Source organism: Rhipicephalus sanguineus, chromosome 4, assembly GCF_013339695.2.
Source record: "Rhipicephalus sanguineus isolate Rsan-2018 chromosome 4, BIME_Rsan_1.4, whole genome shotgun sequence".
Lineage (NCBI taxonomy): Eukaryota > Metazoa > Arthropoda > Arachnida > Ixodida > Ixodidae > Rhipicephalus > Rhipicephalus sanguineus.
In genome coordinates this window covers 156,319,839-156,337,546 of record NC_051179.1, presented here as the reverse complement: position 1 = coordinate 156,337,546, position 17,708 = coordinate 156,319,839, and the positions used below count along the sequence as shown (strand labels likewise).

Here is a 17,708-nt window from a genome sequence, read left to right as displayed (position 1 = left end):
GGAAGGATCCCAATTTGCTATCGTGGGTTTCATCACATGAAGTCTACAAATTAACGAGGTGAGCTCTTAGTCCAACCTCTGAAATTGAAAGCGCACACGCCGTGCATTCAAGGCGTTGCGTGCAATAACACACAAGAAACATTAAAAAAATAGATGTCAGCCTTTGTACCCCCGTGTTTTGCGCTTTTCGCTCAGAGCAGTCCGCGTGAAATGGCATTGCCTAGGCCAGATTTACTTGGCTTACTTATTTTTACCGCTAAAGCCACTGCGTTCCTGAGTAGCACATAAGGACAAGCCTCCAAGTCATGAACACGCACACTCGTCAATAACATAAAATAAGCAAATGACATTGGGTGGAATGTATTTGTACCAGCTGTATGATTGGAGACGCAGTGGAACCTCGATTAGAATTTCTCGAACAAAAGAAGCCACGTTTGTTTGGCGAAGTGATACGCTCTGTACTCGGGATTTCGCGCCGACGTGTCTCGCAATGAAATCAGCTGGCAGACGTGATTAAACATCCGCCTGCCCAATCACTCTGAATAAGTAAGTAGAATGTGGGAGGCGTCATGCTCCAGTGCAAATGCGCGCGTGGCCGTGGTGGTTTCAGGATAAGTTATCTATTGCAACAAGTGAACCAATTGCACCCGGCTATAGACAAGGGCTACTTCAAATATAAAAAGGCCACGGCCACCTGATCAGCTTCACTTAACACACTGACGAAGCAGTGTCAGCAATGAGGTTTCAAGTAGCAGTCGCCCTTCTCGCTACAGCCTTCGCTTGCCTTGTTGCGTCCTCAACAGGTATGATTGTACGTGTTCAGTGTATCTGCACATCATTTGCACGTTCTATGTTCACGTTATATAGCCTTTTCGCCGGGAGGTGCTTAATTCCACTGAAGATTGATGCTCCCTGGGCGTATTGCACTAAAACTGGGCGTATGAAGCAGTTGGGCATGCGGGTTTGGCAGAGTAAATGTGTGGACACCGTCCGTTTAGAAAAAGGCGGGGAACAAACTTCAGAGTTGCGTACCCTATTTCCGAATTTTTCAAACCGGCTTTGGAAAAACAGACATGTGATTATTATTTAGATTTCAGAATTTCTACGGCAAAAATTTTGTTTTTCGTTCAACCTGAAATTTTCCCCTTCAAAATAAAAAGCTCTGAGAAGTCTTGAAAATGCAGGGATCCCATTTTTGCATTTGTCTTCCCATGTCCCAGACGTCTATTATTTCACACTATTGGTATGCATTGACCTAATGTATTACGGGAAATGTGAGCAATTTTAGCGGGACACCACAGTGCTATCTACATATTCTTTGGTGGTTGATTTGATGCATAATTTCCGTTGCATGCATTTTAGAATAGACTTCTTATTCTGTAACTTCTTTTTCTTTAGAACACATGGTATTTTTTGTGTATATACTCAGTGAGCTGTGAAGTTTAATATACCTGTATACTCAGTGCCTTTTTAGCGTACTGTAGTTTATTCACTACCGATTTACAAAGGTCCTTGGTGTACGCGCCCAACAGGACAATATCAAACTTGTCTACATTACATTGCCTGCTTATTTCGATGTCGCGAACCCGCCATTCAGCTTGTTGCCGGTAAAGTCCCCGCACGTACTAAGTGCCTCCAAAATATGTGACACCGCGTACCGCAGAACAGGTCATATAAGCATTTATACATTCCGTTAATATATTCGCGTGAGCCTGAACAGAGAATTTTCTTTCGATGTGATGTCGCGTGTTTCGCATACACTGGATGGTTGCCGTGAGTTCTGATAACCTAGGATGCAGTAGTCAGTATTGTCTCACACTGTGCAAATTAGGAAGACAGCTTGTCGTATTGAGCAAGAATTAAGGTGCACGACGTAAAATAACACCAGACGGTTAAAATTTCTGCAGCCCTCAGCTACGGCGTTCCTCATAATCATGTCGTGGTTTTGGGACACAAAATGCCAACAAAAATTGTTATGTATTGAGCAAATAATATAGTCGCATTTTTTATTGTAGGTCTCGTAATGCGTCATCTACTTCTAGTATTTTTCTTTCTTCTGATGTTTCATTGCAAGTTCTGAGCGATATTTTTTTTTTGGTCGCATTGAAAAAAAGAAAGGTAACGATGTCGTTCCCCATGTCGTTCCCCTTAACTACGGCGCCACTGCGGTTAACCTCACTAATCATGAAGCTCACGTCAATATGTGGCCTATACTTATAATCCTCGAATCTTTATTGAGCGTCGCGGAGTCTGTGATTATGAGAAACCCAAAGTTGCATATTATTAAAAGAAGCAGAAGAACATTTTATTACCCTACTTTTCGGTAACATTTGAACATGCGGTCATATATTCGTCGGCACCCAATGGTGCCAGCAGAAAATGTATGCATCGCCGCCCAGATAAGGTAAAAATTTTACTTTCAAACCCTGTTGTTCAGCACAAATATGTCACTATGTAGAACACTTCAAGGTACTGCTCTATTAACTGAAAGTTTCGGTTTTTCATTCAGGTCAAGGAGACGAAAGGAAATGTGCCCGAGCATTTCCGCTGCCACCGGTAAGGGAGGAATATTTGTCACCATGGATGACTCATTAACTAACGTGAAGCAATGAATAGAAACTTTATTGTTCTACGGCCCAGTAGTTTTTTCCCTTGTAGTGGGTTGATATCGCCATTATTTTCAAAGGATTATATTCTAATATCGACCAGTACTGACATTTTTATTGTGTGGACGATAGTTATGGCTGTTCTAAGAGTGCAAATACGCATTCAAATCAAATGGTAGTAATCACGCAGTAGGGGCTGTAAATATTGTATCAAATATGAAATGTTTTTCCTTTTCAATAAACAAAAGAGGTGATATTTCTGCAAAGTTCACATTGCGTGAAAATGGGGCAGATAACGTGGTCATGTTTACGCGCACGTGAGCAGCAATTTTCACTTAAATGTACGGAGAGCGAAAAACCAGTAAATAAGGAGCATCTGCTTTTTGCTTACCTGCAGCGAAAGTATTACAAACTGGGCAAGAACACGTGAATCGAAACGTGCGAAATATTCATTACTGGAAAGATATTCGAAAGTAGACCTAGCGAGACATTTGAAATACAGTCGACCCACCATACAACAATGTCTTACTCGCTGCCGAAAACGTCGTTAAATGTCAAGTTTCGTCTGCTTCTGAAGTGCAAATAAAGATGATAACGCTTCTGGCATATGGCACCTCGTAGTGAACATAATCGAGCTATAGCAGCGATTATGTCGCCTGCCTTTCCTTTTCATCACCACAATCGTGAAAAGATAAAAAAAAACAGAGTTTAGCCGCAAGAGCGACGCAATAAATGCGATGGCAGCAAATTCTAATGCCACACGGAGAACAGCAAGCAGTTCTAAACTTCCGGCGCGCTGCTAAAGCACAAAGGATGCACGAAAAAAACGCGCAGATTTACACAGGGCGAGCACCAACTAACAACTGTCACACTTCTTTGTGTTTGAGCAGCGCGCTGGAAGTGTCGACTATGCACAACCAACTAGCCCCTACTTTGGCTCTTCTAGCTAGCAGCTCACTCATTTCGCAAACGCGGACTCTCCTACGAGTGAAGTGACCTTCGTGCGCTATATAACTTCAAGTTTAAGGTGAAAGCACAAGACGTATATACAAACGGCCCCCCTCACGAAATAAGCGTGCGCGCACGGGTGACCACGCCCTGTAGGGCCAAGTACAGGTGGTCCCAGTGTAGGCGCGCGCGCATCGCGATTCCGGCGGAAAACGAGCGGGGTAACGACCTTTATAACACGTCCTTCGTGCCACCTCGCTGGTGAAGAAGAGTAGGCTGAAGCGCGTCCGAGCTCTGTGTAGCGCCAGCGGTAAATGGTGTATATATTTAGCTCGCCGTTAGTATGCTGAAGGACGTATGCTCCGTGGCCAATTTGTTTAACGTGGAGCACTGCCGAGCGAGGGTCGCAGCTGGAAATTGAAAAAAAAGGTTACTCGATGGTTTCGTTAAATCGCAGTTCGTTATACCGAGCTTACACTGCGTATTAAAAAAGTGACTTCATAGCACTGGTACCAAATCGAAATAAACGCGATTATACAAAACTAATTTATGAAGGGCCGCCTAAAAGCAATTCATTTACTTGCATTGAGCAACTTACAGAAAATAATTCAGCTGTTATCATCCACCCCTTTGAGAAGCTCAAATTATAATTCCTAGGTAGTGACAGCTCAGCTGCTGAGAAAATTATTTACTCAAAACAGTACGTGGCATCATGGAGAGCGATCCCCTTGTTCAAACGCATGATTGGAACAGGGAAGATGAATTTCCTGCATATGCACACATCAGCATGGTTACAAGCGCTGCAAAGTAACAAGTGAAACTCGTTCGAACTATTTTCATACATTTCGTTATCGCGTGTCGAGGTGCACCTATTATTAAGTCTACATCGCAAATGAAACAAGCACAAGAAATAGTGGGCACGAAATACGCTATTCGCGCTGTAGTCTTGATCGTGTTGAACCAACCAGCCCAACCTTGAACCTAACTAACTGTGCATGTTGTTAAGCAGAGCTTAGTAAGCCTACTTAACATGATGAGAAACAGCACCACGAACAAAGTGAGGTCGACTCGCTTCTTGCATCTCGTGGTGAAATGAATGAAAAAAGTCACATCTTCGCCGCAAGGGCGAAGCAATGAATGCGATAGCAAGAAATTAATGCTATACGAAGTGAGGCTCGCCAATGGATACTCTCAGTCTGAACAGCGCTCCTGTTACAAAGGCGGCCGAAGCAGCGAAGGAAACTAGCGTGCTTCAAGTGTCGAGCTGTGACACTTGATAGTTCGCGCTCATCTTCTGTTTGTTCGTTTGTGTTTGTGAGTTCGAGTGACTTTCGTACGCTCCGAAACATGAGCGCGGACATTACGGTGAAAGCGTGAAACATCCCTCTTCCCCTCAGCACGAGAAAACCGCGCGAGCAGACAGCGCAAGGGCAAGGTTCTCCCTGCGCAAACATAACATAAAGCGAGCGAGCTCGCTGACGACTTTTAAATGCGCCTGTCGTGCTCCTAACGCCATCTCGCTGGTAATGAAGAAACGCTTATAAGCGCAGCCGTCTCTGAGTTCGTCAAGCGGTAAAGGGTGTGTATATAACGCTCGCCGTTACCTACGCGGAGGATCTGCGTTTCGTGGCGTAGTGGCTAGCGCCACTCGCTGCGGAGAAAGAGGTCCCTGGTTCGATTCCGCGCCTCGGAAGCATTTTTCTGAATGATTTTTCTTTGTGGCTTTTATATATATATATATATATACATACTTATACATATGCGGTGCATGACGGCGGCGACGGCAAAACAAAATCCAGCCGATACTGTCCATATAATTGCTATCGCAATAAAACAACTTAATTAGGTCCTGCAGAATGCAAATGATGAACATTTCTTGAACATGGTGTGTCGCTGGCGCCGAGGTTCGGACAAGCGGTCTTCACTTCTTCGAGACCCGCGGCGTTGTGAAAGACAAGACCTCTTTTCGAAACGTTGACTCCAGCGACCCACTGTGTCCACTAATTTGTCATCCCTTCCAGCTTCCATCTTAACTCCTCCCTTGTTGTGGATATCATGTTAGTGTATCATATGCGAGTCAAAGCCCTGTGTACGTTTTGTGGATTACGCTTCGTTTTTCATCCATGAATTACAGTGGCAGTTCTTGTGTCATCCGTGGTAATTTTACCTCTCTGCTCTGCGCGTGCAGTGGAAATCGTCTTACAGGACGGGGTGCACGTACCTATGCCGAGAGTGGCCATTCCGGTATGAAAACGAGCCCGATGGAATTCATTGTGGGGTGAGTGGTGTTATTCTTACCTTGTGAATCCTAGAATGCCGCAGCATCTACATATATATATATATATATATATATATATATATATATATATATATATATATATATATATATATATATATATATATATATATATAACTGAATGAGATGCTCTTGGAAAACACGAGCAGCTGAAAGTTTTCTTCCCGTCCCGGAGCCTTTACCAGAAATGACGAAGGCCGGAGCCCGTAAGAGGATTGCCTTCGTAGTATTACTACGCCCACGGCCACTTCACCACATCGCCTGCCTTACAATATATATATATATATACGAGGGTTATGCAAAACGTAAGAGACGTAAGGGCTGTTTAGTCCCCCAAAAGTAAATATGCCTTAGTAAACGTTTTCATTGGATGGTTTAGTTTAGCACAAGACTACTTCATTTTCTGCATAATCACCGTTAAATTCTAAGTCCTTTTTGTACCGCTGCACCAGTTTCTTTAGTCCCTCTGCATAGAAGTTCGCCTACTGGGAATCCTTTGGTGTTTGAGTTGGTCTGTCAGCATACTTAAATCCACCTTTCACACACTGTGATACCTGGGCTTTTCAGTCACAATCGTCCAAACTGTAGTGCCGCTGACAAGAGGAAATTTAATGCACGGTCCACTTGTTGAACAGTTTCATTGGTCTGGATTCTGGCCCTTCCGCTCCGCCCTTAGTCGTGCACATTCGTGCGGCCATTTGTGAAGTCTCGACACGATTTTATTACCTTTCCTTGACTCAGCACTTCATGTCCATGAACTGGGCACAATTCCGCATAAATTTGAGAAGCTGAAGATCCTTTTTCAAGCAAAAATTTAAAACGGCTCGCACTTCACAACAGGTGCAACCAACAATTTTCGCAGACGTTGTCGTTTGCATTTCCCGACAAGCAGACGAGTACTGACTCAGAACAATGAGTTCAGTACCTGCGCGAATAACTAAGAGACGGCGCTGCACAATTAAATCTTCAGTTTAATGTATAAATATATAAATATTTGCAAACGGCTCTTACTTTTCGAATAGCCCTCGTGTAAATATATGCGCCCGGGGATTCTTCGACCATATCCACTCATGCTGAAAAAAAAGTAGTAGGCTATAGGATTAGGAGTACTAGTTACTCGGGCGCATATGCTGGCAACCTCAGTCATGATAAGTCCGCGCACTCAGACTCACATCGAGCCCTGAATCTGAGTCTGCATGAGTCCCGGTGAGTAATAGTTGGATGAGTTTGAGTCCGAGTCCGAGGAAGTCCGGTATAGCAAAATTTTAGCGAGTTTGTGTCCGTGCGAGTCCGTTTGAAGAAAATTTTCGTTAGTCTGGGCTTCTGCCACAGAGCCACGTCCAGACTCACCAAAAGTTTCGGGCCTACGACCAGGGGCGACGGAGGAGGTGGATTTTCTCCTGACGTGCATTGACTGTCTTTCTAATAAAGTTTTTTTCTCTTTCTCTCGTGGTGAGTCTAAGTCCGAGTGAGCCGAAGGCCAAAATATATTTCATGAGTGATCCTGAGTAAGCATCCTATTTCTGCCGCTATATTCTGGGGCGTGATGTCTCGGGAAAAAAATTTGCTGACGCTTGAGGGCGCTTCGAACTTTGTACAATGAAGTTAAACTTTTTCACGCAAAATAATTTGCACAAAATTACTTCTTTGGGTCTTTCCAGACAAATATAGTTTATTCGTTTTTGTTTCAGTTTTTATTACTTTTGCCCATGACGAAACGTCGCAAAATGCTCGAGGCTTAGCGTTTTTTAAACAAAGCACAATTTGTTTATAAGTTCATTATAAGGCATTATAAGTTCATATAACACATTATAAATTTACTCTGGGAAAGAATGACGCAGAAACACTGTCACATATCAATACATAGTTGGAAAGAATACCATTTTGACGCATACTACGGCTTCATTCTCGCAGTGTAGCCTACCGGGTAAAAATATGACTTTTGCATCGTTGCGTACTATGCTTTATATTTTATTATATACAGACACTTCGAAAAGGGTAATTTTTGTTTGGAGCGAAAAAAACATTTTTTGAACTGAACTACCACAAGGATGTGCAAAGTTTCCCTTTGCCTCTCCTTCATTGCATAGCACGTCTGCGCAGCATTCGAGCAGGCGCGTTCTCACAGCGACTAAAGCGAGTTCTTGAACCGCTTGTCACTTGTTTGAGTAACATCTCGGTACACACAATAATAACAGCAATGACACTTCAAAAACACGCCAAGCGCCTTAGCGTGCGGGCTGGCATAGTTGGCTTTCACGTGGGGCATTTTCAAATATCGTTTATTTAACTTTAAAGCACCTGCGGCGTTGTGATTACAGCATTGGGTCTCGTCACTGTAGACTATAAATCTAAAGGTTATTGTTGAAAGACTTTGATTTCCCTATTTATTTATTTAGTTAGGAGATCTATGTCACCGGTGCTCCCTTTTCTCTTCTCGAATCTATGTTTTTGTGCACGGCTGTACGTTTTAAGTTTGCCTAAAATGTACTGATGAGCTAGTTGATGAGCCATATTTTTGAATAGGCAGCGCACAAGAGGGCAACGAATACGCACACATAAAAAACAGCGCTTGTGTTTGCGTCTTTTTATGAGTACGTATTCGTTGCCCCTTTGTGCGCTGCCCATTCGGAAAGTACGTTTTAAGTATTCGTGTTTTTTTTTCTTTGTTACATCGAACCGAAAGGCCATACGAAACCTTTGACTTAACTGGCATCAGATTTATTGATAAGTACTCAAAGGTACCTAAGTACTATTCGAAATACTTTTGAAACAGCAGTTGCCCTTATGAAAATAATCAATACGCACGTCGGCGGCTTGTACTTTATTCGTATCTTTGTAGAAAAGCAAGAAATAAACAATGCCCTTAACATATCTGCGGCCCCCCAATTTATCAGGTTTTTCATTACAAGTCTGTGGCAAGGTCGATTGGCCGTCCCATTGGACTACGCCTTACTTAGTCCTTTTGCGTGTCCTATCGACTGTTATAACGCAAGGTGCCTTCACCATTTTTTTTCCATGCAGGCCTTGGCAGGCTTTATTAAAACACACGTGTGCCGTGGCGGAAAATGCGTGAAGGCTGAATACGTTCAAACCACGGCTGCTGTTGAAGAATACTTCCGCACTAGGCCTTCGACCAGCACTGAGGCACCCCAAGAAACCGAGTTACCCCAAGAAAGCGAGGTACGCCAAAACACCGAGGCGCCCCGAGACACCGAGGAGCCCCAAGAAACCGAGGCATCCCAAGAAACCGAGATGCCGTACATCACTGAGAAGGTTACCGTTATCCATAGTGACGCTACCACCAACGAGCCCACTGAAGATCTGCAGTTCTCAGAGTTGTCTACGTCTCAAAGCAGCGATCTTGAGTAGGATTATCGACACCTACTTCCGGCGCCTCTCTGCTGAAAATTACTTATTATTACTTAAATTTCCGGTCAAGAAACCTCTAGAAAACATTTTGAATAAACGCAAGCTTGCTCCTTAAAGATATTCTACATATCTCATTATTTTGCTTTACACATAATATGCACCTACAATGTCCAACTTTGTTTTGTTTTCTACATCAAGATTTACTTTGCGCAGGCTCCGCATCCCCGAGTTTTCCTAAAAGCTAAACATATCACCCGACATCGAGTTAAATGCCCATAAATAGACACCTTTCTTTCTCTTGAACAGGCCTCGAATGAATCAGTTGAAGAACTTATCCATATTATCTACTTACGTGCCACGGCATGCTCGGCAGGAGGTAAAGTAGTCTTTGCAATAAATGCAACCACCCTTGAAGCACACGGAATGTTTATGGTCCAGAAACAGTTTTAGAATGGTCCAGTGGTCCGCCACGCTTATATTTCCTGCATTGCTCTTGTCAGCTGTTCGCGCGTGGGCTGTATTCAAGGCATGTTCACATGCAAGGAATTTATGAGAAACATGCGTAAAATAAAAGTTATGACATGTGCCAGCACATGTGAAAGTCTTTGTAGAAATAAGATACCTTGCATAGCTGAAATCTAATATTGACGTCCCTCTTAGAGCATTTAAAACTTTTGTTATACTGTGTGCTTGAGTTTTTAAAAAAAGCTCATAAGGTTTTACAGGGGTCACGTGACAAGTATAGCGCTATATTTCATAACGTGCTTGTGAAATCATACTTGTGTATTTCCTATACCCTAAAATGAAATGCGTAAAATTACAACACCTCTGTTAATTTCTCAGGTGCACTGTTGGAAACTTGATAGCATGCTTAAAACCTTCGAAAAAGTTAACATATTTAATACTAAATATACCGCTTAAAACTGGACTTGCTAGAGTCACTATATCTTGATTTTCACCTTTGAATGTAATAGACATCACATTTTATAATGTGCTTGCCGGAGAAGAGGAAATCACATAAGGCCGACATCTTGGATATGAGTAGACAAGCCGCATGCAATTAATTATTATTGAACTAGTTCCACTCTTTATGTTCCATAGTGATGGATGGCTCACTATTGCGATCATGTGCAAGCGTATACACCTAACATGCTTGAGCCACTTCGCATGTACATCTATCTTTATACCTCATGGCATTAGGCAGTTTTAGCTTGAACGTATAGTTCTTTACGTTGCCGTGTTACCGGATTACGTTTACCGTCCCAGACAACGCAAAGGCATCCTAGGGACATCCAAATGACATCCCTTTTGGGAGTTCGGGACATCCAAAAGACGTCCCACACAAGGTGGAAAAACATCCCAAGTGATACAAAAAAAGACCTTTTTGGGATGTCCCAAAACTGCATGCGTGTGGGATGTTATTGGGACATGTGGCTACTTTTTACTGCAGGATTATTTCAAAAGGTTGGGACATCTGCTCCCATAACATGTTAACTTGCTTCATCGCGCTCGACCACCCCCTACCTGAGAGAGCCAGTTGCCTCTCCAGGAAAGCATATTCCTCGTCCAACCAACCCACTTTTTTTTCACATATATAACTAGATAACTTAAAACCAAGTCATGTGTTCAGAAACCAAGCAACATGCATGGAACATCAAGTGACCAGCAAAAATGATTTATTGCCTCACTATTATATGGCACTACAATCATGCCGAGAAGGACAGAGAACTTGGTATTGATGAGCGTGTAGTCTAAGGTGCACACTTTCGAGTGGAGGGCCTTCCATGGCGTCCAGCAAAAGGGCTTGCAGAGGCAGCTGAGGACAACAAAAACAAAGCCTGCATGTATGTATACGCACTGCACACAAGATGCATGAAAATGGTGAACAACAGGAACATAGCATGACTATATTGTCTTATGTCTCCTGAGACAGGGTTAAACCTCATTCCAGATGCACAAGTGCCTGCTTTTACTTATTGCTTTGTCAACACTAGAATCATGAGAACTCTGTATTTATGAGCATGACATCTGGGGTGCACGCTTTCAAACGCAGAGCATTCCAGCTGGCGTCGAACAGCAGGGCTCGCAGAGGCAGCTGAGAACAAAAACAAAGCCTTAATGTACATGCCCATACTGCACACACAAACGCACAAAGATGGTGCACAACGGGGATATAGCATGCCTATTTTGTCCTGTGTGTGTGTTAAGAGGTTAAAGGGACCGACAACCAACTTTTATGGTACCTATTTTCTTTAACGCGACAGAAAGCTTACCAGTCATAGTGTGTATAATCAAGGAATGGTGATGTGGAAAATGCCGTGAAACATTTGTAATTCGAATTTTTCTATCTGCGACGGACATGAAGTCGTATACACACGTGACAAGACATGTTGCAAACAGTGAGCGTGACAGCGGTTCGTGTTCGAGCGCGGCGGTTTACTGCGTGTGTGTGTACTCGCGCGCATGCGCTGCGGCTCGACATGGTCCACTGGCTACCGCGAAGGCAGCGCCGTTACTTGTCACCATGCAACTCCTTTTACCTCATAAGCAGCACAGAATAGAGCGGGGATGGATAGTAATATACATACTAATATTTTTAGGACCAATAATGGCACACATGACGGTATCAGACTACGTGACTTTGTACAGCAAAGTGATCAACTCCGCAATCTAGCTTCAAGGCTCTTGCGATAGGTTGCACAACATGCCTTTTTTTTGTTACTTTTAAACACAATTTAGATATGTAAATCCTACTCACAGCGCGAAAAGGATGCTGGAATATGTCAGTATATAGCGTGGTCTTTTCATTTCTGACAGGATCTAATCACAAGTTCTGGCCAGTTGTCGGTCCCTTCTCCTTTAAGCCTGGTTCATACTGAAGTGCTTGTAAACAACAATGCACAATTTTACTTATTGCTTTACCAACGAAATTCATGCCAGGAATGACAAAGGAATTGGTATTTACGAGCATGACGTCCAAGGTGCACGCGTTTAAACACAGAGCCTCCCAGCTGTTGTCCAGGAGCGGGGTTCGCAGAGGCAGCTGAGGAAAACAAAAACAAATCCTTCATGTATATGCATATCCACTTCAAGCACAAATATGCATGAAAGTGGCACACAAAACAAACATAGCACAACTGTGTTGTTGCATGTCTGCTAGTTTAAGAGGAGTAAAACCTGCTTCATAATTACTTGCTCATAAGCAGAAATTTCTCCTTTTAGCTTACTCTAATTATGTCGGTTACGACTTTCGCATTTACAAGCATGAAGTCTAAGCTGCACGTTTTCCGTCTCGTAACCTGCATGCTATGTCCAGGAAGCTGAGCACATTCTATGTCATTACCGGTAGGCAAAGGTGCAGACATTTGGGGTAAAGGTGCACACCAGGGGCACCACTACTAGAAGCAGCTGAAAAAAAAGAAAAAAGATCATGTAATATGCGTACACAGCTAGCACATGCAAAAAGAATATCATTGAGCAACAGTGCATATCACAAATGTGCTACATTTGTTTGGAAGTAGAACCTACTTGACAAACAGAGTGGGCTAGCTGGTCATTTCGGTTGTGTGAAACTACTTGACTGCTGGTAAAGGATGAAAACAACATGCACTGAAAAAATGCGGAGGTATCGGGAAGCCAGACAAGGTGCCAGTTGCTAGTATGCACCAAGTGACTGAGAACAGGTTCTGCTGCTTCATAGAGATGTAGCAAAAACACCAACATACACTTTTCAGTTTCTTGTTTCAGTAAGACAAAAATCATGATCATAATCACAAACGATACGGTATATACCAGCACAAAACTGGGCTGTGCCCTTTTCTTCTGATAACCGGCTAACTGATGGCCAGCAGCAGGACTCACACGTGCAACTGAATAAAAGAATAGCAAGAATATGCGCTGTTTTGAACATAAGTTCTGGCTTTTTCTTACAAATGGTGTCATAATGAGAGCAAAAAATTTGGTACTGGGCATAAACTGAGGGCAAGCCAGTCTTGTGTGCAGCAATGCTTAATTCATGTCCACAGCCCACTACAAATGGTTAAACTTGACACATGCATTTGACCATTCCAATTTTTTTTACGTTTATGTCAGTTGCCGTGGAAAACATGTAAAACAAACCTTTGAAGTTTTTTTTCTTTGTCGTCCAGGACTTCTGATCGTTCTCCACGGCACTACGCACGCACCGGCTTGCAGTTATTCGAGGCAGATCAGCCATGTGTTCCACGATCGCGGTGTCAATCTACACACGTGGCCGACAGCAACAACATATCAGCATTGTGAGCTTAACAGTTTCTGCCGAAGATAAACCAAATAGCGTCACAAATAAAACTTACTCCCACGTGCCATTCTTGCGGCGAGGGTCCAGTTCAGCGTACGCCAACCTGCGCGTGGTGGGGAGCCAAAGAAGAAAGTGCTAAGAACGTGCTGATTGCAGTAATCCAGGCATGTCAAGTACTTACCGAAGAGGTGGAAAAACGTTGAAATCGGCAAGATCTTGCAACCAGGCAAACACCTACGGCATGCGCGCTTGTGATTTTTCGACGAAACGTCACGGATCAAACACCTAAAAACGAGGCCAACCCAAACACGCCGGGCGCCATGATGGCGATGGCAATGTCTGCGCAGTGCTCGCAGCAAATCGTCCACTATTTGAGCAGGTGTTGGCTCGCAGTAAGCGCAATTAAAGAACAATTGCGTATTAAACCTAAGAAAGAAAACAGTACAATAACAATATTTCATTCAATTCTTCTAAAGTTAATATGTCGGTGTTTTTATAAATACGACACCACCACACCACCGTTCGTGCGGTGCGGCCGCCGTTCTCTGATCTTTCACGAAAAGCACGGCGTGCGTGGCGCGAGTACGTGCGCCGTACCGCTGTACCGCCCAATTCTAGTAACGTTGGTACCGCCTTTACCAAGTGCAACACTTGCTCACGCAGACAGCAATCGATCCCTCGTCCCAATAACGGCGCAACATTTAGAAAGAAAAAAAAACGAACACTTTCACAAAAAACGCGGATATATTGTTTTTCATGTGCATGTAGATATGCAATTGTGCACGCGCGCCAACCATGCTCTCCGGCGGAGTTGCTGTTTCCGATTGTTTAGGATCGCCAATTTTCAACACGGTAGCTTATTTCACCGCTAACTTGAAGTCCCAATCAGATCCTACAAGGGATGTTTTAGGAATGATCCCTATGCACATGTCTAAAGGACATCCTAAAAACCACCTTGTTGGGATGTGGGACGTTTGGACTTTTTTGGGAAGTCCCTGGGATGTAGTGTGTTGTCTGGGGTGTTACCGGAACTCGAGTTTCAGTAACGTTTTTAGCTACCCAAATGTAAACCTTTACGCACGTACGTAAACATTCTCATTTTGCGCAAACCACTAAATGGTGATGATAACTGCATTTAAACTACATTTAATTTAGATAATTTTGATTTACCGTTGCGGCAAAATCATAAAAGAGGTTTTTAGCGTTGGCAGTATCCCAGTATACGCAAAGGCGTGTAGCAATACCGGGTTACCGCACGATTGTGTCGACATCTTGTGACGCTTCGTGCAACCACAGTCATGGACACGTTTGTTTTCACCTACTGTTCTTGACGGAAAAGATGATTAAAAAGGCAACTCATTCGTGATTATGCCGCTACAAGGCATTTACATTGGAAGTAGAATGCCCGATGTTTCTGCAATAACAATTTCTGTTTGCCTGGTTCACCTTGGCCCCGCTAGATGGCGCCACCTATCCAGCCTGTAGGGGCTTTAGGCCTCTTACGTTTACGGATTCTTTATTCTAGATCACTCTAGCCTCAGTAATCCGGCTGAAACAAGGTGATCGTAAGTGGCGCTCGCACTTCGGCTTCTTTTGATTCGGCGGCTGGAGTCTCCGCAAACCGGATATCGCGAGTAGCCACGAACGAAGGTGGATTCGCGAGATAGGGCCGTAAACGTAAAGCCTAAAAGGCGAGTAGTTTACGTTCCGTAAACCTCTACGTTCCGTAAAAGTTCGCGCTTGCGCAGAGTTCAACCGTTATCCGGTAACGCGGTAACGTAAATAAGTATACGTACAAGCTAAAACTTTCTAATATAGGTACAACTAAAAAAAGTCACAGTTTCACCGCAAGGGCGAAGCAGTGAATGCAATAGCAACAAATTGTGGTGTTACACGAAGTGAGGCTGGTAGCTAAATGTTTTGTATCCGCCTCGCGTAACTACGAAACGATGGTGTAAGAAAATACGGCCGCTCCACAGAGCGATGCTCTCCGCATAGTCACTTCGCTTTGAGAGCGCAGAACGTAGAAGGTATGCGAGCCGCCCGCCCCACTGTGATGGCTTTCGAGAAAGCGCGCGCCAGTGATCGCGACCGCGCCCCTAGATTCAAAGTTTAAAGGTGCTTATCGCGCCCCGCCCGAAAGAAACTTCCCGACTAATCATAATTAAAGTTTATTTATTCATTAATTCATTTCCTGCAGCTTGAGTATGTTGGTTGAAATCGAGTGGTGCAGCGTAAGTGCACATGTTTGGCCAATGCAATCTACTACATCAACCCTACGCGGTGGAGCTATACAAGGAGAAGTTTTAATCTTCTTCTGTATCGTGGTCCCTAAACTATTGCTCGCGACTGCAACGTTGGTTGCTTTTCGTGAAATTTCTTGACCGAATACGTACAATTGCGTTAGATGTCAGATTGCTGAACCGCTTAGCTGCTGTTCTTCTACACATAGCTCTGGCAGAGGAGTAATAATGGTGGCAGTGCAGTAATTAATAGTCATATGCGGAGTCTTGCGTACTCGCGTACGTTGATATTAAAATGAATTATTCAAACCTACATTGTCTTCAGCGGGCTGGGATTGCTGCTACAGTTAACGAGTAAACTGTACGCATGGAACTGTGAAAGAATCGGATACTTTATCATTGCGATAGCAATTATATGGACAGTGTCAGCTGGTTTTCGCCGTCGCCGGCGTCATGCACCGTATATGTATAAGTATGTATATATATATATAAAAGTCCCAAAGAAAAATAATTCAGAAAAATGCTTCCGAAGCGCGGAATCGCAGCGCGTGGGGCTAACAACTACGCCACAAAACGCAGATCCTTCAGGAAGCTAACGGCGAGCGTTATATACACACCCTTTACCGCAGTACTGAGAGATGGCAGACGCTGATAAGCGTTCCTTCATTACCAGCGAGATGGCGCCAGGAGCGTGACGGGCGCATTTAAAAGTCGTCGGCCAGCTCGCTCGCTTCTTTTAATATTTGCGCAGGGAGAACCTTGCCCTTCCGCTGTCAGCTCGCGCGGTAGTTGCTGCCGGTAGGGGGGGGGGGGGGGGGGCACATGCAAATACGCATGTGCCCGGCGCACCTTCGCGAGCCTCATTTCTGTACGACCGCCGTGTGGAGGGTATTTCGCGTACGATAGCGCCACTGAAATCAATGAGTTATAAAACCTCGCTTAATAGCGCCGGCCCTGCACACGCTTCAGCTCTGCATTCAAAATTTTATGCAAGCACAGCCTCCTAAGTGAATATCTATTAAAGACTACCCCATACCAACGCTTTCTTTAAGGTGGGGTGAGACTCGTTTAGTAAAAAAAAAACATGATTTTGAAATTTTGCGATCATGTTATAGAGAATTTCTTTATCTTGCAGAAAACTTATCACACTTGGGTACTCGCGCTTTCAACGATAATTCTTGGTCCTTTATGAAAGTTTGTGAAGTTTCTTCTCGGAAACTATAGTGCACAAAGCAACAAAAATACTCGCATATGTTAAGTAACGGCATTTGCATGAATGGAACTAGAATGAGTAGCCTTGGCGCATTTGTATATTTAGTTTGAAAAAAGAAACTTTCCTATGGTGGCGATTTTCATATATTTACCAACCTAAAAAACATAGCAAATTTAGTTTTTGCTGTAGGCTCACTATTTTCGTTCCAGTTTTGTAAACTATTAGTAGCTACCTTCGTAGAAACTTACAGTTCTTGGCAGATGATCGTAACAAAACCTACACATGTACAAAAAAAATAAAAAAAACGCTTAACAGAAATTAAAATTAATTTTCAGCTGCAATGCAACCTACGTAAATGTTTAAAATTCGTTGCAAATGTTGTAGCCATAGCTTTTATTACCACTGCTGTACAGCCACATTTCGAAATTCACTTTAATAGTGTCACCCCACCCTAAGTGTTAAAGGTATGGACTTATAAAACAAAGGAACATTGACAGAAAATGCTTCCACGGAGAGTCAGCTCGCTAAGAATGCGTGAGGTAATGCATGTGCAGTATGGTGGGTGAGAGGGAAAGCGCTTGGCTTCCACGGCTGAATCATTAATCAGGACTCCAGAAAACTGCCGACGCAAGAGCGGCGCTCTCATTTGCCCACCACGCACATGCCGTAGCATCGAAGCTTCGGCATTTTCTGAGCATTCTAGAAGGACATCACAATGTTCGTGTCCCACCTTTCACTGTTCGTAAACCGA

General features: G+C 43.6%; 2 protein-coding genes across 3 annotated transcripts in view; one reads left to right on the top strand and one right to left on the bottom strand.

Moving 5' to 3' along the window:
- Positions 1 to 586: 586 nt before the first annotated feature.
- The window catches only part of LOC119389077 (uncharacterized), a 43,281-nt gene continuing 26,159 nt past the window's right edge, over positions 587 to 17,708 (top strand). Inside the window, exons 1-3 of the mRNA XM_049415395.1 lie at positions 587 to 803; positions 2,510 to 2,556; positions 5,743 to 5,832. Coding sequence (XP_049271352.1) covers positions 737 to 803; positions 2,510 to 2,556; positions 5,743 to 5,832 — 204 coding nt within the window. The 5' untranslated portion in view covers positions 587 to 736. The remainder of the gene's footprint in view (positions 804 to 2,509; positions 2,557 to 5,742; positions 5,833 to 17,708) is intronic.
- LOC125758130 (uncharacterized) lies at positions 10,882 to 13,456 on the bottom strand. 2 transcript variants are annotated; one of them, XM_049414961.1, is made up of 4 exons: positions 13,342 to 13,456; positions 12,566 to 12,630; positions 12,188 to 12,265; positions 10,882 to 11,038 (listed from the first exon to the last, which is right to left on the bottom strand). In XM_049414961.1, exons 1-4 carry the CDS (start codon positions 13,436 to 13,438, stop codon positions 10,913 to 10,915), a joined length of 366 nt encoding a protein of 121 aa, XP_049270918.1. In that variant the 5' UTR covers positions 13,439 to 13,456; the 3' UTR covers positions 10,882 to 10,912. The 2 variants fall into 2 exon arrangements, with proteins under 2 accessions (XP_049270918.1, XP_049270917.1); XM_049414960.1 differs by lacking the exon at positions 10,882 to 11,038 and having other exon boundaries at positions 12,038 to 12,265.

Excerpts from the sequence above, each read along its gene's own strand:
- LOC125758130 (XM_049414960.1), bottom strand. The coding sequence starts at position 13,438 with ATGGCTGATCTGCCTCGAATAACTGCAAGCCGGTGCGTGCGTAGTGCC. Across the intron at positions 12,631-13,341 it reads AAAGAAAAAAAACTTCAAAG|CTGCTTCTAGTAGTGGTGCC; the intron begins GTTTGTTTTACA and ends CTTTTTTTTCAG. Across the intron at positions 12,266-12,565 it reads GTCTGCACCTTTGCCTACCG|CTGCCTCTGCGAACCCCGCT; the intron begins GTAATGACATAG and ends TGTTTTCCTCAG.